The sequence below is a fragment of the Ictidomys tridecemlineatus genome, unplaced genomic scaffold, assembly GCF_052094955.1.
Source record: "Ictidomys tridecemlineatus isolate mIctTri1 unplaced genomic scaffold, mIctTri1.hap1 Scaffold_35, whole genome shotgun sequence".
NCBI classification, from domain to species: domain Eukaryota; kingdom Metazoa; phylum Chordata; class Mammalia; order Rodentia; family Sciuridae; genus Ictidomys; species Ictidomys tridecemlineatus.
In genome coordinates, this window is record NW_027522416.1 from 1,073,629 (window position 1) to 1,088,121 (window position 14,493).

The following is a 14,493-nucleotide window of genomic DNA, read 5'->3' on the forward strand; positions in this document are numbered from 1 at the left end:
TTGGACAAAATCATAACGTATCCACACACTCCCAAGGGCGCACACTGGGAAGTGCTGATGTGGTGGGGAGGGAGGGGCAAACAGCCCAGTAGGGTCAGGGTGACAGGGGAGGGGCTGACGTGGGCGGGGCTAGAGGGAGAAGTCACTTGGCAGGACCTGTGAAGGACATTTGGAAGGCCAGTGGAGTCAGGAACATGGACGAGATAGGATGCCTGTGGAGTTAAGAATCTAGGGGCCCTCAGAGTAGGGTAATGAAAGTTGAAAAGGGACAGGTGGGAGGACAGTGTGGTGGAGGGAGGTTTCCCTTGGTTGTACTGGACTAACTGTCCAGTCCATGGAGGGAGAGCCATGGGCAGTGCTACCTGGGGTGGGAGGTAAGGAGGGAGCAGTGGGGTCGAAAGCGGGCCAGGGAGGAGCTCTTCCATGGCTTCCATTCTTAGCCTGTGCACAGCATCCTAGTGGCTGTACCCACTGGGGCCCTCCTGGTCCTGCTCATCCTGCAATTGTTCATCAAGGCAGTGGCGGTGGGCACCGCAAGGCGACCGTATGAGGAGAAGGTAAGTGGTGAGTGTGTGTGCCCTTGGCTGTGTGGAGGCATCTTGCACCTCTTCAATTAGACACTTTGTGCACTTTCTCCACTGCCCTTGGCCTTGATGATGCCTCATGAGTCCTTCCAGACCCACCTCTGAAGATGCAGCTCAGATATTTCTATACCCTGGAGCTTGGGGCCATTCTGCCTCCTGGGTGCATTGCATTGAAAGCCTACTGTGTGGGCTGGGGATGTGGCTCAAGTGGTAGTGCTCTTGCCTAGCTTGTGTGCGGCCAGGGTTCAATCCTCAGCACCACATACAAACAAAGATGTTGTGTCTGCCAAGAACTAAAAAGTAAATATTAAAAAATTCTTAAAAAAAAGAAAGCCTACTGTGTGCCGGGTGTTCTAGGTGGTAGTTATTTGAGGGATGGGTGTAGGGGTGAGTAAGTACATCATGCACTTGTGTTGATAAGCAACCTGCCATCAGAATAACACTGGGAGACACCAGGAACACTCTGAGCAAGGGGTCAGTCCTGAGTGGTGTAGCCAACTGGAAGAGACTGGGAGTTTGGTGAAGCCCACGCTGTAGAGGAGAACATGCCACTCTTTGTGTCCTAGGTGTGCTTTTGGAGAGGCAGACAGGAGGGCATTGACTGTGAGAGGTACAATTTTGTAGAAAGGCACAGAAATCTGAAAGTAGGGTGTTAACAGAATGATGAAGAAATGGATCCTAGTTCAAGGACAAGGTGACATGGGCAATGAGGTTGACCCTATGGGGGTCAAGATTAGAAAGGCCCAGAAAGCCAAGCTTGGAATTTTGTTTGGAAGAACTGGAAACCTGGGAGCCATGAAAAATTTTGTGAAAATGTCATTTTGAGGGGTAATTAGAAACAGTAAATTCACCCTTTTTCATCTATAGTTAGGGATTTTGACAAATGACATTGTGTACTCTCCATCAAGATCAAGGTTAACCAGTTTCACTACCCCAGAAAATATTTTCATCTCTTGTTGTCATTTTCTCTTCCTGAGTCCTTGTGGTTTTTCTCTTTCCAGAATCATGCATCAATGGTGTTTTGGGCTTTCTAGTCTGGCTTCATTCACTGAGCACGATGCATTTGAGATTCATCTATGTAGTTGCTCATATCAGTAGTTTATTTTCTTTTGTTTCTTGTAGTATGTATTTCCCTACAGACTATTTGTACATTCACCAATTGAAGTATTTTTACTTTGCATCTAGGTTTTGGCAGAATTTTTGTTTTGTTTTTGTACCAGGGATTGAACCCAGAGGTGCTTAACCACTGAGCAACAATCCCAGCCTCACCCACCCCACAACCAGCACCCTTATGTTTTCTTTTTGAAAAATTTTTAAAATTTTGAGAAAGGGTCTTACTAAGTTGCTTAAGGCCTTCCTAAGATACTGAGGCTTTGAACTTGTCACCCACTTGCCTTAGCCTCCCAAGCCATTAAAGTCATGGGGAACTGTGCCCAGCCAGTTTCAGGCAGTTATAAATAAAGCTGCTACAACAACCATTGATGCATAGACATGTGGACATAAGTTTTCATTTCTGTTGGGTAAATTGTTAAGGGTGGCATTGCTGAGTCATGAGATAAACTTATGGGACATTTTAGAAAACAACTCTAATGTTTCTATTTTGTACCAGCAATGAATGAGAATTCCAGTTGTTCCACATCCTCACTAGCATTTGATACTGTCATTGGTCACTATTCTTTTTTGTTTTCAAATTGTAGCCTGTCTAATAAATGAGTAGTGGTATATCACTAGGGCTCCACTCTGTATTTTCCTAATGACTAATGGTGTTGAGCATATTTTTGTGTCTTATAAGCCATGGGTATATTGATGATGAAGTGTTTGCTCCAAACTTTGCCCATTTTTAAAAAAACTGTGTTGTTTTCTTATTGAGTTTCAGGAGTTCTCTATACTGGATTCAGATGTATGTGTTGCAAATCTTTTCTTGCAATTCATGGCTTGACATTTTATTTTCTTCATCGCATCTTCCAAAGAGCAGGAGTCCTTAGTGTTGATGGTTTTCCAGCACTGAGGATCGAACCAGGGGTGCTCGATCACTGAGCTTCTTCCCCAGCATTCGTTGTTGTTCACTCTAAAAGGAACCTCATATCCTGTGGAGCAGTTTCTTTGCTTTCTTCCCCATCTGTGTCTTTATTGCTTTTTCTTTGAGCATCCACTAGGAATGATATAGTGGGCATCTTTGCCCTGGGATTCCTTTAGTATGGCAATCTCTTAACTAAAGGCTCTTTCAGGAAGACTGGTGGGCGGCATCAGTGGGGGAGGGGAAGCTTCAGACCCTGAGATAGCTGAACAGACAGAGGAGCCTGTCTGCTCATCACCTCCCATCCACCACTGCCATATGTGGTTCCCTCCCAGCTGTGACTCCTGTGCTTGGCCCTTATTCCTCAGCACTGTGGTCTGCCTGTCTTCTCCTCTCTCCAGCTTCTAGTATCATCATTGACTTTTCCTGGCAGCCTGTTCCATTCCTCCATCCTGTGGTTTTTCCTGCCCTAGGTCAGGCCTTAGTCCATTGCTCTTCCTCCTCTGCTCAGAGTGAGGCCTTCCATGTCCAGGATCCCCAAGTCTCAAGGGACCTAAATGTGGTCTGCCCTCTAAGATTCACTAGACAGGGCTCCTTTCTATTAATGGCAGCACTAATTTCAGGCACTGATTTCATGCTCCAGCTTTCACTCCCAGCATACTCCATTCCCTGACTGCAACTCCTCCTAGACTCACTTGCTTGGTGGTTGGTGGCAAAGACTCTGGTGAAGACCACATAAGTTCAAATCGGAGCTCTAGAACTGAGCAGCAGGGAGACCTGGGGTATGCTACTCAGCTCCTGGTCACTCAATTTCCCTATCTGTAAAACAGGGAATTGTGGGTTAATTCATGTAAACCTCATAGAAGAGTGGATGGCACCAGAGAGTGCCCTGTGTGCTGCTGTTACATCACTACCATTCCTTCCCATGGTCATCTACACATGTTTGTGCTCATCTTAAAAGTCATACAAGTCCCAGCCTTAACATCCCAGGCCTCCACTCCACCTGTTGTACCTTCTGGGCCTTATTTCCTGAAAGAGTTGATCTTGTTCACTAGCTCCCCCTTCACTTTCTGGCCCAGCTCAGCCCAGCCCTTGCTGTCAGGATGATGCTCTCATTAATGGCCAAATTCAGCAGACATCTTCAGACTACTCTTTCTGGTCTAGACACAGCCTCTGAAACCAGAAGTCGCTGTCTCAGCACTTAACTCTCTGGGCTTCTCCTCTGCATGTACCTGGGTGGTGTGAGCTGGGTTGCCTACATGGTTCCCATGATACTCTCTCTATGCTCTACCCTTTCCACTCCCCTTGGTGCACAGGGCCTCAGGTTGCAGCTGCCCTCACCCACTGAAAGTAGCCTGGCCATGCTGTTTGCGGTGTGCTTTCCATCCCCAGTGCAGTGACGGGGCTTTGTTTTTTGGCTACTCGGTATTAAACCCAGGGGCACTTTACCACTGAGCTACATTCCCAGTCCCTGCTACTTTTTATTATGAATCAGGGTCTCACTAAGTTGCTGAGGCTGGTCTCAAACCTGCCTTAGTTTCCCAAATCACTGGGATTACAGGTGTGTGCCACCCTTCCTGGTTGGACCCAAGCATTTTTGATGCCCTGAAATATTTCTGATGGGGGTGCATCTCCGTGGTAGAGTGTGTGCTTAGCATGTGCAAGGCCCTGAATTCTTCAATCCCCAGCACACAGAGAAAAGACATCTGAATCAATGAGTGAACCATCAAACAGAAGAACCAACATTTGGGGATAGAAGGAAAGAGGAAAGGAACAGAGAGAAGAATTGTGTCCTGACCCCCCAGGATAAGGAGAAGAAGGAGAGACAACAGGAAGTTGGGCAGAAGATGGGGCAAGAAGAAGATGCTGCTGAATTTTGGTCCTGTGGAGTGTGAGGGTGTTTGAGACACAGAATTGGAACAGGAGCCCCAAGAGTGGAGCCAGTGAGAGAGGCTTGTCTGGGTGCCTCAGAGCTGTTGGATTCCAGTTGTGTGTGATAGGGTCCCATGTGGGGGGAGGACGGTATTCACATTTACTACTCAGTTCTTACAAATTTACTATCATTCCTTAAACATTTTCTATACTTTATGTACAATCAATATTTTCTACACATGATATATATCTAATCAAATATTCTTTCTCAAAGTTTAAAGATTCTGTAATTTTTTAATGCTCTGCTATTAGTTTATTTCTTCTGGTACTAGGGATTGAACCCACAGGTGCTTTACCACCAAAGCTGCATCCCTAATCCTTGCTCTATTTTGTTTTGAGATAGGGTGTCACTAAATTGTTGAGGGCCTTGCTAAGTTGTTGAGGCTGGCCTTGAACTTGTGATCCTCCAGCCTCAAAATCCCAATTCCCTGGGGTTACAGGTGTGTGACACTGTACCTGGTGGTATACTCATTTCTTATGTGCTGTGAACACCTTAAAGGAAGCAGAACCTCATAGAGGACATTGATTCGAGTTGCTTTTTTGGACATATTCCAGAGCTGTTCTGATGTGGAATCATCTTTCCTTTGGCAGAGGAGAGTGTTGAAGATGAAAGTCTTCATGTGTAGGCCATTGGAGACTTGGGGTGGATAGAGGTGCTGCTGGGCCACTTTCTACTATAACAGAGTATTTTCTACCTAAAGCTCATGAAGTTGGGGTGAAACTCAACCTGTTCTGGAAGGAGGAGTGGTCGAGGCTGATGGATGGACTCAGGGGAAAGAGAAAGTAGAATAAGGGAGAGGAGAAGCCAGTCAGAGTCCTGGGAAGGACATGACCTTTGAGCTTGGCCTTTCCTGCTTTGTGTACTGAAGGTCTTCAGCTCAGATTTTCTTGGAAAATCTGATTTTTGACTAGGGAAATATGTCTGGGCATCCCCTGCTGCCACTGGTCTCCCAGATAGTGAAACTCAATGAAGGTAGATTTTTAGAAAAATCGAGTGGTAAGACAGTCAAGTGGGAGTGGGGTGGTGACATGATCTTTGGATCAGTTGAGCAGAACACCAGGAGACAGACCTTAAAAGGTACCTGGAAGGATGAGGTGAGAGGACAGGTGAGGCCAATGGAGACAGAGCAAGGATCCTGCAAAGGGAAGCACTAGGGGTTGAGAGCCCTGAGAAGGCAGGAGAGGTGGGTGCTCGGTCAGCACTGTCTGGGGACAGCTGCTCACAAGTGGGTCGAGGGAGGTCACGCTTCCTGGGAGCCTGGGAAGACAAGAGGCCCTGGGTCACTCTTGGGCACTCCTGTACCTAGAGCCTGGCCACAGGCCCAGGTTGAGCCCTGGATTGACTGACCAACTTAGCAAGTGTTCCTGAGAGATGACCGTACCCAGTCCTGCTGATTCTGAGCTCCTCTTCCCTTCCTCATCTCCCTCCAGTATGACAAGGCATTCAATGTGGGCTGCCCAACAAACTGTTACATCGCACTCTGTGCACCCTTGGGACCTAAGTAAGTTGGTAAACCAAGGGCTCAAGTGGTGGACCCTGGGGCTGGTGGGGGGAGTGAAGCTTGGTCTAGTTCCCTGGTCCCTGTCCCCAGCTCCCAGCCTTAACACTCCTGTTCCTTTCCTTTGGGATTTTCTCCAGGGCACTCTGGGAGTTTCTGGGAATTTCACTCTTCCTTGGTGTTGTAGGTTCTTGCTCCAAGAAATGTGCTTGAGGGGAATGGCAGCCTGGATAAGGCTCCTGGGCTCTGTGCTTTCCCAGCTGAGGGTGAGAGTGGTCAGGGAGTCCAGGCCAAGGTGGGTAGTGACTCCTTGCATTTGGCCTGTTGCTTCCCAGGTACATGTCCGAGGCAGTCTGCATTCAGGTGGACCAGGGGACCAACTGGGGGCCAATAGAACACCTTAAAGACCTCCTTTGGCCCAGGTGCACCACTCAGGCCCCCCCAAGGAGTGACAAAGCTGCACCTGTACAGAAGGAAAGGAGTATCGGGTGTGCTTTGAATCATGAGGATCTGTGGTTGCACATGTGTTGGGGGAAGCCCCGGATGTAGGGCTGGCCCTGAAGCTGAAGCACTTGGAGCATAAGGAGTGGGATTATGGACCTGGAGGGTGCAGGGTCCAGGTCACAGGGCTTCAGAGCACACCCAGGTGTCCCTGGATAGAGAAAGAGAAAAGACTGAAACACACTTTCTGGTTGGCTTGGTGCCAGTCCTTACTTTTTTGGTCCCCAGTTTCCTCATCTATTAATGAGGACTGAGACTAATCTAGTAGTTTATGTTTTAAAGAAAATTCTGTTTCTTTTATATGTGTTTGTGTATGTGTGGTGTATGTGTGCATGTGTGTATGTATGTACATGTATAAATATCAGTTGTAGATGGACACATATATTTATTTTATTTGTTTATTTTTATGTGATGCCATGGATTGAACCTAGTTCCTCATGCATGCGAGGCAAGCACTCTACCCCAGAGCCACAACCCCAGCACTCCAGATTCTTTATTTATGGAAATTTTTGACATACAATGTGAAACATTTGTGTGGAGCATTAGGTGTACAGTGGGGTGGGTAACCCACAGTGTCCCCCATGGTCTCTTGCAGTAATGTGGTGCCAGCCCTCTCCCTTGTCCTGACTCTTGGCACCAAGGGACTTGACTGTGAGTTGTGGGGTGGAGGGTAGGGAGATCCCCCATGTACTGACTCTGTGTTTACCTTCTGATCAGCCCAGTGGTGCATTGGGAGGCTTCCAAGGGAGGCTTGGCCTCCTATTCTCCCTTCACACCCAGCAATGCCAGGACAAGCACCAGAAGTTCATCTCCTGAGCCCCATGTGGGGGTCTCTTGTTCCTGAGCCCTCACTCCCCTGTTGAGAGTGCCAAGAACCCCATGTCTGTTATATACACATGTTTGGTGCTGCTTCCTATGGCAGCTGTGCCTATGTGTCCTAGGTTCAGGGAAGTGTGGGTGGAGGCTCTGAGGGGCTGGGACAGAGCCCTCCTGGAAGGGAAGATCCTTGCTCTTTGGAGACTCAAGCTCATGAACCAACACTGCCTGACTCTTGGCCGGAAAGGATTCCATATAATAGGAAGGGAACTTGTTTATTATGAGTCCTAATAGGCTATTAGATTAGTCAGAAATTACAAAGTTTCAGTTAAACATGAGTAAGTTTTGGAGATATAATGGTCAATAAGGTTGTTCCAGTTAATTTACTGCACACTTGAAAAGTGATAATACAGTTGGGCACAGGAGTGCCCATCTATAAGCTCAGCTACTCAAGAAACTGAGGCAGCAGGATCACAAGTCAAGGATCAGTAACTTAAAGAGAATTGTGTTCTTTATCAAAAAAAAAGTTTTGGGGATGTAGGTCAATGGTAACACACCCCTGAATTCAATCCTCAGATGTGGAAAAGGAAAGAAAAATTGACCATCAGTTTTGTGGGTTTTCTGTTTGTTTGAGGTGGAGTTCCCAGTATATTGGCCAGGCCAGTCTTGAACTTCTGAGTTCAAGCAAACCTCCTATGTAAGTGTGCTGAGTCCTGGAAGGCAGGTGTGCACCACTGGACTGGCTAGAAAAGGGATTGTAAACTGGGTTTGGTGGCACATGACTGATTCCAGCAACTCAGGAACTCAGGCAGCTTTAGGCCAGCCTCTGCAATTAGCAAGACTGTATCTCAAAATAAGAACAGCTAGGGATAAAGCCAAGTGGTAGGATGTCCTTAGGCTCAACCCCCCAGTGCTGGGGGAAAGTGTACAAACACATACACACACACGCACACACACACACACATAGATATAAAGATATATATATATTTCATTATATAGGAGGATTAGGAGATTTTAGATTTCTGCTTTGGGGCTAGTATGAATAAGCATGAAAACTCATGTCCTTGAGCATGCTAGGCAAGAGCTCTACCATTGAGCCACACCAGAGACCTTACATTTAAATTTGGGTTATTTTCTCACTGTTAGTTATTAGAGTACCCCACTTTTATCTCTTTTTTTTTTCCATTTTTTGTGGTATGAGGTGGGGCTTCCTCTGATGCTCAGACTGGTCTCAAATTTGTAGGCTGCAGTGACTCTCCTGCTCCTGATTTCTGAGCAGGGGGGATTACAGGTGCATGCCACCACACTTGGCTGTACAATCTCATATTGATAAGACATTTTACATGGGATAGGAATCCCAGAATAAAAAAGAGCAATTTAAGATGACTGGGCATAGTGATGTCTGCCTATCATCCCAGTAGCTCAGGAGGCTTAGGGAGAAGGATCATAAGTTAGAGACCACCCTGGGCAGTTTTAGCAAGACCCTATCTCAAAGTCAAAAGGGCTGGGAATGTAGCTCAGTGGTATAATGCTCCTGGCTTCAATACCTAGTACTTCCAAAAGCAAATTAAAGAATAAAAACATTATGGCTGGGGATGTGGCTCACTGTTACAGTGCTTGCCCAGCAGGCATGAAGCCCTGGGTTAGAGCATTAGTACTACATAAAAATAAATAAAATAAAGGTATTGTGTCCATCTACAACTAATATTTTTATTAAAAATAAACATGAAAGCTTGGCTTTGTGGCACATGCCTGTATTTCCAGCTACTCTGCAGACTGATACAAAAAGATAACTTGAGTCCATGAGTTTGAGATAAGCCTGGGGAAAATGGTGAGACCGTAAATCCCGAATAATAATAGTAATAATAATAATAATAATAATAATAATAATAATAATAATAATAATAATAATAACTTGTGTAGCCAAGCACGTTGGTTGGTTCACCCTTGTAATCCCAGAGGCTCCAGGTAGTGGTAGGATGATCACAGGTTTGATGCAGGTGTTGGTGTCTTAACAAGACTCTTGTCCCAAATTTGCAAAAGGGTAGAGGGACTGGGGATGAAGCTCAGTGTTAAAACACCCCTGGATGCAGTCCCCAGTCCAGCAGATGGGGGTGGAAAAAAGCCAATTTGACTCCATAACATTAAGAACTTGGGACTACAGGTAACTTGTGGTAATGTTTAGCAGGTGCTTACCAGCTTGATGCCTTGGGTTTAATCCCAAATACCAAACAGCAAAAAAAAAAAAAAATTAAAAATCCTTTATGTGTATATCCCAAATCACAAATGAATATCGTACTTTTTCACATACATACATTTTGACTCAGAAATGGAATGTTTAGCATGTGTGTCTTTGAGGAACCAGAGAACAGCACATATTATGGGTTTTGTCCCATTATTTAGCTAGCAAAATGTATTCAAAATCAAGTCAAATATCATTAGTAGTAAATTGGTTAAAAATATGGCATGACCATGTAATGTACTACAAGATTATTTGAAATGAATTTAGGGGAAAAATTTTGTAATGTTTTCCTGGGTTCAGTAGGGCATGATTGTAATCCCAGCAGCTTGTGAGACTGATTTAGGAGGTTTGCAAGTTCAAAGCCAGACTCAGCAACTAAGCGAGGAACTAAGCAATTTACTGAGACCCTGTCTCAAAAAATAAAAAGGCTGAAGGTATGGCTGAGTGGTTGAGTGCCCCTGAATTCAATCCCTGGTACTCCTCCTCCTCCCCACCAAAAAAGATCTGAAACAGTAATCACTGTATAAAGTGGGTTCTTGGTTTCAAATCCCTACATTTGTATTCCCTGAATTGCTGAGGTTGGAATGGACATGCCGTCCTGGGTTCTCTGTCTAAGCCTAGGGAAGAACCAGACATAAGAAAGGATCCTTCTTTCTGTCTGCTGTCTCCTGACTTTTGCTCATGGCTTAAGCCTTTTCAATTAGGAGCTACTCTGGTGGGTGATGAACAAGGGGAAATACAGGTTTGACAGTTCTGTCCCTCTCCCCAAACAAACCCAGCAATCCATTCCCATTCCTCTGTTTGGACCTTTCCTGTTGATTTGCAAAATAAGTATGGAAAAGTAGAGTTTTAGAAAAGGAGACCATTTAGAATTTAGTCAAATCTAAAATTATGTGTATAGGTTTGTTTTATGTATGTTGATATTTGTGTCTGAAAATTGATGGTATTAGAGCAATTCAAACCACAACTCATGTCTGAATTTCCCTTTGTTAGGGCATGCCAGATCAGGGGGCTCAGTTGCCACAAACCTTCAGGGTCCTCAAAGGAAAGCCAACGGAGCATCCTTTAGCTGTGCGGGGTGTCAACAAGTATTATAACGCCAGCACCTTGAAGAAGAAAAATCTCAGATGTCCTCCTACTGGTGAGACCTCAGACAGTGGTAAAAGACTGAATCCCATGGAAACTTGTGAAGCACTGATAGATAAAAAGATCATTTCTGGAAAAATAAAAGGTAAACTGTATTGTTACTACTTTCTCCTACATAGATACTGCTTTTTGTCAACTCTCGGGAAGGCTCTTGAACATCATCTGGAGATTGAGGATTTCATTGATCTCATAATTTTGTTACAAATGGAATTGGATCTGTTACATTTTCCTCCATATTTCTTATACATTATAATTCAACATGATAGTGGGATTCACAATTGTTCCATGTTGTTACATTTACTTGGGGTTTTCTTTTCCTCCTCATGGGTTTAAATGATTTTTAGTTGAGAAGGAAAAATTGTGGATTTTTAGACATGTTTATGGTTTATGCTAGAGATATGTTTTTTGTCATTGGCCTAGAAGGAATTCTTGTTTATAAATGCATAGACCTTGAAATAAAATCATTTTCTATTCAAAAATTACATTCAAATACATAAAAATAAATACCTTACCTCAAAGAAGTACTTATTCCTCAGAAATAGAATCTAAGTGGGTAAGAGTTGAAGTATACTGGATTTTTAAAAACAGTTTGTGTAAGGCAGCATCGGAATGAAGTCCACATGGTGCAGTTGGTTGACTGATCCCTGGTATGTCTTTGGAGATTTATTTAGACTCTCCTTCTCCACGCTGGTTCTCCTGCTTTCACTTCTTTGCACTATACATTAAAAGGTGCAAAATCATTTCTCCAATTTCTCTCTGGGTAGATTTTGCCCATAACAACCCCAAGATTCATAATTTTTATTTAATATGTTTTCCATCTCTAAAGTCATATATATATTTTTTAAAAAATAATCTAAGTATGCAAAAATCATATGTGGTTGGATTAATTATGTTTAATGTGTTTACATCATCACAGAGATAAAGGCTATGTTTAAAAAAGAAGTAGACTTCTTTTCGAGTAATACTGATCTTGACTTTTTCTATAAAAAAACTTACCTGGTATCCTTAGGAAAACATCTTACTTTTACCTAGAACTTCTGTGTCAACTAGTAAGTTGCATTTTACAAAGAAACAAACCATGTCAAATATAATTCTTTTCCCAGTTGCCATGTTTGGTGGCTTATATCCCCTTGCTCCTTCGTACTCAAGAATATTTATCAAATCACGTTTACTGCTTAAGAAAGTATCTTAAACAAGGAATGTTTTATTTTAATACAACTTGGGTGGGTATGGTTTTCATTACACTTTGGTGGGGGCAGGGTACTGGGGATTGAACCCAGGGGCACTCAATCCCTGAACCACATCCCCAGCTCTATTTTGTATCTTATGTAGAGGCAGAGTCACATTGAGTTTCTAAGCACCTAGCTAAATTGCTGAGGCTGGCTTGGAACACAAGATCCTCCTGTCTCTGCCTCTTGAGCCCCTTGGATTATAGACTTGGAATTACCAGGCCAGGACTCATTACATTTTAATAACTTGATTGAAGTATAATTTACATACCATGAAATCCAGTTATTTGAATGATCAACTCAGGTTTTTCAAAATGTGTTTTTAAGGTTTCATTAAGATTAAAGAGTTATTAGCTGAGTCTTATATAAATTTTATTTTTAAGTTACTATTACTATCATATTTCTAGATAAGTAATTCTGCTTAAAATGAAATTGGTTTTAACACATTTCACTTGCTCCTCTTTTATATTATTTTTCTTTTTGTCATAGAAATGGTTTCTGTGGTAAATTGTTAACATTCCTTTCCCTTTCATTTTCAGAGAAGGATTGCTTCCCTTTTGGAACACCTGCAGTAAGTTGATGATGTATTTCTTATAGTTCTTGCTCTGATTAAAGTTACCAAAAGAAATCTGTTTTTCATTTTTTTAAATTTCTAAAATAAAAGGTAGGGCTGGGGTTGTGGCTCAGTGGTAGTGTGCTTGCCTGGCATGCATGAGGCACTGGGTTCGATTCTCAGCACCACATACAAATAAATAAAATAAAGGTTCATCAACAACTTTAAAAAAATGTTTAAAAAATAAAATGAAGTAAAGAAATATTTAATGTTTCTAAATAGCACTCAAGAATATTTATCATATATGCTTATTTACTTTTCCATATTTCAGAAAATCATCTTTATTTTTTAATTGAAAATATTGTAACCAGTGAGGTTTAGTCATTTAAAATTTAGGTATGGAAAAAATAACTTCTTAAAGTTTGTTTAATAAAAGGAGACCTGGTCACATGTTAATCTTTGTCTTTTCCTGGCTTGTCTTCCTTTGCTCCTGAACACAGCTGAACACCAAGGTGCCAGATACATTAGCAATAATAATGGAGGAAAATGATGGTGATGGAGAGGTGCGGCCTTTCACTGCCCCAGGACATGGCCACACAAGACCAGTGAGTGACTAATGACCTAGTGTGCACATCTGTGTTCGAAAAACAGCTGTTTGCATTTGACTTTCAGAGATAATTTCAAAAAGCTTCAAGTTTGAAATATTTTACTCTGAGAAGATTAATTTAAGACTAAAGTTTTTGCCTAAAGAATAATCATCAAAAACCACTTTTTTGAAAAATAAAAATCAATGGCTTCTTTAAAAGTTAGAATACTTAACTCACTGCTTTTTTCTTTCCATGTTTTGTCCCGTTTTCCAGAGAGATCATCTGTTGCTCTTTTTTTTCTGTGTTTCATATTGTGGGTAACTCTTCTACCTAAAACGTAGATCTTTCGTCTTCCCCAGATTATGTACTTTATTTCTCATTTTGACATTTCTCTCAAAGCCTTGATGGCATTTTAAAGACAGTTGAGAGTTAAATTCCTCACCTGATGAGGGAGAATTTCAGTAATAATGAGCTCAGATGGAGCCAGGGAGAGAAGTAGTAAGGGGGCTGGACTGTGATGTGGTGGCTCTGAGGACTGCCATTGGATTCCCATCTCATGACAGAAGGCTGTGTTTTCTATATTCCTTACAACTGGCTCTTTGAAGTGAAAGGGAAGGTAGGCAATATATTTGTATAAAATGTTTTGAGACTGGATTAATGATAGATTATTGTAGTGGAAACTACCACAGTGAAACATAAAGATACAATTGAAAACAACTTTTAAATGCAATAGCATCAGTGAGCTGTGAGACAGTTTCAAGGGTTTTCATGATGTGTAATGAAGTTCTGATAGAAAAAAACAACCCAAAAGTCTATCTCCCAAAAGCTATTAACAGCTTCGTCAAATAAAGTAAAGTCAAAAGCACCTCTACCAACCTGAATAAGTAAATGTCTTGTCTCTTATAAAAGTATCTTTAAAAGATAAAACCATTTAACTAAAAATAATAACAGTGAAGGCAGGAGATATGCTTGTAAAATGACAATTAGAGCTTCCAGGCCAAGAACAACAACCCTAAGATTATTGTCCTGTGTGACATGGGGTGTCACATGATGGTGGAGTGTGATCATTCAAAGATGCAAACATTCAAAATAAGAGGGAGCATTACCTAATCACTAAGCACCTTAAGGCCTTGGTTTAATCCCAACCACCAAACAACAAAAAAGAAAAAATAAAAAAAAATGTGTTTAAAAATCCCTTGATGTGGGGGCTAGGGATGTGGCTCAAGCGGTAGCGTGCTCGCCTGGCATGCGTGAGGCCCGGGTTCGATCCTCAGCACCACATACCAACAAAGATGTTGTGTCCGCCGAGAACTAAAAAATAAATATTAAAAATTCTCTCTCTCTCTCTCTCTCTCTCTCTCTCTCTCTCTCTCTCTTTCTCTCTTTC

At 42.7% G+C, this 14,493-nt stretch overlaps 1 protein-coding gene across 8 annotated transcripts in view; it reads left to right on the plus strand.

Annotated features, from left to right (window-relative positions):
• Positions 1-10,572: 10,572 nt before the first annotated feature.
• LOC144373302 (uncharacterized) overlaps positions 10,573-14,493 on the plus strand; it is a 50,268-nt gene continuing 46,347 nt past the window's right edge. For all 8 annotated transcript variants that reach the window (XR_013433024.1, XR_013433028.1, XR_013433029.1 and 5 more), the window contains exons 1-3: positions 10,573-10,822; positions 12,506-12,537; positions 13,020-13,124. Coding sequence is in view for 1 of the 8 variants with exons in the window: in XM_078036405.1 (XP_077892531.1) it covers positions 10,588-10,822; positions 12,506-12,537; positions 13,020-13,124 (372 nt within the window). In the remaining 7 variants the exon portion in view is untranslated. The remainder of the gene's footprint in view (positions 10,823-12,505; positions 12,538-13,019; positions 13,125-14,493) is intronic.